Source organism: Podarcis cretensis, assembly GCF_951804945.1.
Source record: "Podarcis cretensis genome assembly, chromosome: 16".
NCBI lineage: Eukaryota > Metazoa > Chordata > Lepidosauria > Squamata > Lacertidae > Podarcis > Podarcis cretensis.
This window is the reverse complement of record NC_137186.1, coordinates 7732429-7739207: the sequence shown is the minus strand read 5'-3', so window position 1 is coordinate 7739207 and position 6779 is coordinate 7732429. Positions and strand designations below refer to the sequence as shown.

General features: G+C 40.8%; 1 protein-coding gene across 1 annotated transcript; it reads left to right on the top strand.

Moving 5' to 3' along the window:
- The first annotated feature begins 2838 nt into the window (after positions 1 to 2838).
- Positions 2839 to 5071, top strand: LOC307205747 (uncharacterized protein). The gene is made up of 2 exons (XM_079958519.1): positions 2839 to 2975; positions 4330 to 5071. The coding sequence occupies exon 2, from the start codon at positions 4348 to 4350 to the stop codon at positions 4837 to 4839; it is 492 nt and encodes a 163-aa protein (XP_079814645.1). The 5' UTR covers positions 2839 to 2975; positions 4330 to 4347; the 3' UTR covers positions 4840 to 5071.
- Positions 5072 to 6779: the final 1708 nt, after the last annotated feature.

Here is a 6779-nt window from a genome sequence, read left to right as displayed (position 1 = left end):
CTCCTTTCCCCTCGGGCTTTAATTAGTAAGCAATTTTTGGAATGCATCATGGCCCAAATTAAGAAACGAGGCAAAAGTGTTAAGTGTTTTCATAGCACCCCACTCTCTTCATAGTTATTCTTCCACCAGACAAAGCTAATAAAGGTAAAAAATCTTGTCTGTTCCTCCTGGCAGGCAGATCAAAAGGTGTTTTGTCCCCGTTCATTATTTTCAAAATAGTTGTTGATTTTCTCAGAAGTCTAATTGACTTTTATACCCAGGATTTTAGTTAGTCATTCTGTGCACAACCCATAGCAGTTTTTGTTTTTGTTTAACCTCCACTGTTGGAGGTAAGATTGGAGGAGAAATTTGATCCAGGTTGCATTTTCTGAAATGGTATAGCAATTGAAGCAGTGTACTCCTATGAAATCCACACTTACACGAAAATTTCCATGCAGTTCTGCAGCCAGGTGATGTGTACAAAATTGTGTATAAGAATGGACATACTGTACTAAGTGAAAATAACATACAAAAAATGCATTATAATCAAGGATATTGTTTTTTGGGGAAAGAGTTGCTGTTAGCGCAGTTCGTGCTTGCCGGGCTTCCCATAAACATCTGGTTGGTTATTGAGAACAAGGCTCTTCCAGTCTTCAATGATGCAAACGTACCATATACCGAGGTATGGATAAGTGTATGCAATAAAGCAAGGAAGCATATGAGAATTTCCACAACTATTTGGGAATTCTTTTCAAAGAAGATATTTGAAGAAATAAAAGGTTTGTATAGTGCCAGCTGTTTTCAAAGAACCAGGGATTTAAGGACATAAAGATGGGCGACTGGATCAGACTAAAGGCCCATCTAACTCAGCATTCTGTTATCACACATGTCTATGGAAAGCTCATTATCATGGCCTGAATCTGACAGCAGTGATTTCCAGCAATAGGTATACAAAAGCGTGCTGACAGTAGCTATTGAACATAGTCATCATGGCTCATGACCACTGATACCCTCATTCTCCATGAATTTATGTAGTTCTAAAAAAGAATCCTTCTGGATCAGGCTAAAGGTGACCCATTAAGCCCAGCATCCTATTCTCCCAGTGGCCAACCAGATCTCTTAATGGGAAGTCTGAAAACAAGACCTGGATGCAACAGCACAGTCATCACCTGAGATTCCCCACAACTGGTTATCAGAGGCTTACTGTCTCTGATAGTGGAAATAGAACATGCATACAGTGCTGGAAGCTCAGGTATATAAGCTAGGTGACATATGGCTCCTTAAACCAGGGTTACAGTTGCCAAAATGGAATGCCTAGTTACCATTTTGGGGCCAGATGGCTCAAAAGTTGTATTTTTCAATAGAACCTTTTGGCTCCTGAAGTTGGTCACTGAGAACAGAATGAAGTTCATTCTGATTGTGCAGATAAAATATAACAGAATTCTACAGGATGTGCTGCTAGTGTATGAAAAGAGCCAAGATCCATGGATCCCCAGGCATGCACCTCCAGATGGTGGAGACATCAGGCACCATCCTGGTGCCTGGGCATCAGCACTTGGTCACAAGTGGCCAATAGCCAGGTGCAAAATGAGCCTGGCACCTGGTGAATTCCAAACACTGCTATCATAGCTATTGGCCATTTATAGCTCAGCCTCTGGCATTGTTACAAAATGACAAGAAGTGGGTCTGAATAGGGAACTGTGCACACTTTTCCTTGGATATGAACCTCAGCAATAGAGGAGGTTCCACAGATTCCTCATTCCTGGATTGGATGTATTTGCTTTAGGCTTAATTTAAGCAGGGCAGAGGTAGCCAACAGGATTCCCCCTAGTTTTTGTGGATTTCACTCACATAATTTCTGACTATTGGCCATGCTGGCTGGGGCTGATGGGAGTGCAGTGATATCTTGTCAGAACCATATACACTACCATGACAGTAGGGAACAAGGACCAAGTAGAGTACCTAAGTAGAGTAGAGTAAGTAGAGTAAGTTTAAGTAGAAACAGGAATCTCGGTTTTGTCAGTGACAGAGGCAGGTGAGTTTAGGAATGGGAGAGAAATTCAATTCAATTGACCCTTAAAGAAAAATAAAATTTATTCACCCCTTTTTGAAACAATGTGCAAACTGAAACATTGCTGTGCTACAAAATCTGTAGCTGTCTGCATTTCCCAGTGCAGTTATCCAAGTACAGTGAAGTCTTGGGTCTCAAACTTAATCCGTTTGTCTCCCGAAACCATTGGGAAACCAAGGGGCGGCTTCCGATTGGCTGCAGGAGCTTCCTGCGGTCAAGCGGAAGTTGTGTCAGGTGTTTGGCCTTCAAAAAACATTCAAAAACCAGAACACTTACTTCCAGGTTTTTGGCGCTTGGGAGCTGATTTGTTCAACAACTAAGTCGTTTGAGAACCAAGGTAGCACTGTAATGGGTAGCAAAATGAATACATTGGAGTAAACTGTGCCTACAAATGCATATCTTAAAGAAAAGAAGGCACAACAATGTATGATATTAAAGAGAATTGCACTCCAGTAATGTGTAGATGAGGGGAAACTGAATACAACTGTGTGCTAATGGATTTTTGTGAGGACACTGATACTGGAGATCTCTTAGAATCCGGTATGCATATGCAAAATCTTTGATGATGTCCTAGAGTCCCTTAAGCTGATGAAAGAGCTTTGAAGATCTCTATCTGCTCCCTCTGGGTGCATCTGGTTTCAAGCATCAGACTCGAAGTCAGCAAAATTAAAAGGAAGGGAGTGGGAATGGTGTTGAGACTATTAGTCTTTCATTATTACAACCACTTAATTTTGTGACCTTTTGTGCTTAGTGAAGTAATTTTGCACATTAAATTGTCAACAACTAAATAAAATATTAGTCAGAAGAGGCAGTCCCTTGATCACTGGGGCGGTTGCAGAACTGTATAAAAGCTCAACCTTCTCCCAGTTTCTCCAACAGCTTCATCTGACTCTCCTGTCTTCACTACATCTCACCAAAGCAGCAGGTAAGCCTATTTTCTTGGGGGGATATTTCCAAGCCTGTCATAGGTTCACATTAAAGTAAGGCTAGATGGCTCTTCCAATTAGAGCAGGGATGGGTACCCTGTGGTCCTTGCAATGTTGCTTCCCTCATTCTTGTCCATTGGGAATGCTGGCTGAGAGGACTTGGGATCCTGCAACAACTTCAGGGCCACGGGTTCCCCATCCCTCCTTCACCCCCTGCAGGTTTATAAAATAAATCATCCCTGATTCTTTGGTCATATGTTTAGAACCGGGAAGGAGAACCAGGGGCTTTGCAGATATTTATGAACTATAGCTCCTATATTCCATGGCCATTGTCTATGGTGGCTGAGGCAGATGGGAGTTGAAGTCTGGTTGTGCCATTTAGCAAACATAGTAGGAGAAGATCTCCATGGTAATGTCATGTATGCCTGTTAAATATACCGTATTTTTTGCTCTATAAGACTCACTTTTTCCCTCCTAAAAAATAAGGGGAAATGTGTGTACATCTTATGGAGTGAATGTAGGCTGCGCAGCTATCCCAAAAGTCAGAACAGCAAGAGGGATTGCTGCTTTCACTGCGCAGTGATCCCTCTTGCTGATCTGGCTTCTGAGATTCAGAATATTTTTTTTCTTGTTTTCCTCCTCCAAAAACTAGGTACGTCTTGTGGTCTGGTGCGTCTTATAGAGCGAAAAATACGGTAATTGTGATATTTAGAACATGGCACCAGTTTCTATTATCTCTCTTCCTAAATGTCATTTACACACACACACATATACACACATTTCTGCCTTTTATAGCACAAAACTCTGCATTTTACTAATAAGTAAACCCAATTGTATTCACTAATGCTTAATCCCAGGTAAATAGATAACAAATTGCAGCTTTATTTTTTCATACTCATCCCCACCTGGGTCGATAATAGTTTATAGTTGTCCAGCCTGTCAAAAAATGATTGATAGAATTGTTGACATAACAAGCTTCTTTATTCAGAGCACGATCATGGAAACATGGAGACCTAATAAGGTATGTGAGTATTTTCTTCTTTTTCTACAGCGTCTACCACAGGGGTGTAGTTCCTATAGTCTCATCACCCTTCTCTATTGTTCATGCTGGTTGGGTCTGATGCGAATTGAAGTCTGCAACATCAGAAAAAACTACACACTGACTCTCCCTGAAGTATCTTATATCTGAGCTTTTATAATTATTTGGCCCTCTTTGGTTCTCATGCTCCATATTCAACTCAGTTCTTCAATTGTATACTTTAGATTCTTCTTCAGCCATGGTTGACTGTGGTCCACCCCCACTGAAGTGATGTACCCCACACTTATTTTGTCCCTTTGTGTTTTTGGTTTCAGACTCACCTCCACCCAACAATGGTTGACTGTGGTCCATCCTGCGCTGTCCCATCCTGTCTTTCCACCCCCACTGTTGGGTTTGGCTCAGCAGGAGGTCTTGGCTATGGTGGTCTCGGCTATGGATTGGGAGGTCTCGGCTATGGAAATGGAGGATTCGGCTCCGGATTTGGTGGTCTCGGCTATGGATATGGAGGTGCTGAAAGAGCAGCCAACCTTGGCATCCTAGATGGGATTATCCCTAAACCCATCAACCAGATCCCACCAGCAGAGGTCGTGATCGAGCCACCTGCCTGCATTGTGACCCTCCCAGGGCCCATCCTCTCTGCCAGTTGTGAGCCTGTGGCTGTTGGAGGCAACACTCCATGTGCTGTTGGTGGTTCCGGGATCGTAGGAGGCTATGGGGGCTTGGGCTATGGGTCTGGCCTCCTTGGAAGCTCTGGAGGTTTCGGCTATGGTTTGGGCTACGGGAAGGGAAGGAGGTTCGGGCGTCGTTTTAGCATCTGTTCATAGGCCAATTAAACCTGAGAAGCATATCCTGAACTGATAATCAGAGGGCTTGATACAGATCTATCGGCCATGGTTCAGAAAAGCTGAACTCAAGCAATCACTCCTGGAATTCATCCTCCGTTCTTTGCTTCAGAGTGCAGAAGAAAAAAGATCCTTCTACACCGATTTTCTTCTTTGCCCCTTTCAATGCTCTTACTTTGACCTTTTCAATAAAGCTTGTTCTGCATTCTGATAACCTGTTTGTCTTGGTTTTTTAATGTAAAGCCTCAGTTCCGCATAGCAAGGTGTCCAGGGCCTCAGCTGTCTGAAGCAGTTTTTGGCCAAACTAAAATTGGAACATTTGCAGGACATCTTTTTCTCTGGCCCCCTGAATGGTTTAGTTCTATGTGGTTAAAATAAGGTACATTCGCCTTGAGAGAATTATCATTTCCCCCTTTTTCAAAACAAGTCCCCTTTTAGAATGCCTCAAACCATTATTTATTCAGAGAAGCAACAGTCATAATAGCTGGATAATCTTTTGTAGCTTTGCAACATTTGCATATGTACACAGTGTGGAATGTATTGTGGACTACAGCTTTTGGAATCAATATGTTACAAGACTTTGGACAATAACATATTTTTGATAGGAGATAATGTAGTCAAATGCTGCAGGATTATCCAGCCTCTCAGTCAGATACTGTATTTTGATAGCAGTTTTAAATTATTGCATACACGAGTTAAAGAAATATATTAAGTACATTTAAACCTTGACTTTATTTTTTGATTTGTAATCTGCATTTAAAGCCATCCAAATCAGTGGCAATCGCCACATCTTCTGGTACTGAATCTATTTAAAAATATATATATATATTTATTTTTCCAGAAAATAAAGAAACATCAAAACAATACGAAACAGCAAAAGCAATCACCAATATACATCAAAAAAAAAAGAAAAGAGAAAAAAATTAAAAATAAAAACTCCAATTTTTAAACTCATGTTTACAAAAACTTTCTTTCTTGACTTCCTCACACCTCCCTTTTTTGTGTTCCTCTTTGTCCAATCAGATACAGCAAATCCTTACCCTCCTTCAAAACTCATTTCTAATTATTATAATCACTTCTATTATGTCTCCGATCTTTCCTCCTTATAATTAAACACCTTTAACATATTGTTTACTTTTAACATAATATAGCCTTATTCTTTCACCCTTTTTCAATTACATTTTTGCATACTTTTTTAACACTGTATCACTAATGCCATATTATTTTCATATCCAACATCATTTTAACATTCATTAACTTTGCAGTGTTTCTGCAGATAGTTCTTAAACTTCTTCCAGTCCTCTTCCATCGCTTCTTCTCCCAGGTCTCGGATTCTGCCAGTCATTTCTGCCAGTTCCATGTAGTTTATTACTTGCATCTGCCATTCTTCCAAGGTGGGCAAATCTTGTGTCTTCCAGTATTTTGCGATGAGTATTCTTGCTGCTGTTGTCGCATACATAAAAAACGTTCTATCTTTCTTTAACACCAATTGGCTGACTATGCCCAAGAGAAAGGCCTCTGGTTTCTTAAAGGAAGGTATATTTAAATACCTTTTTCAGTTCATTATATATCATCTCCCAGAAAGCCTTAATCTTCGGGCACGTCCACCAAAGGTGAAAGCATGTGCCCTCAGTTTCTTTACATTTCCAACATTTATTATCAGGCAGGTGATAAATTTTAGCAAGCTTGACTGGGGTCATGTACCACCTATAAATCATTTTCATAATATTCTTTTATATCCTTTTGCTTTCACTGAATTCTGCAAGATTCTGGTTCCCTGCATGACCCCTGCTTCTAGCAAGATGAGAAAGGGAGAAAAAAGTCTCTCTGTACATGTTCTCGAATTTTGAGAGACAGAAATCCTCAGAATGTCCACGAGGCGGTTGTGTTAGCAGACCAATTAGCCTTGAAGAGAAGGAGAG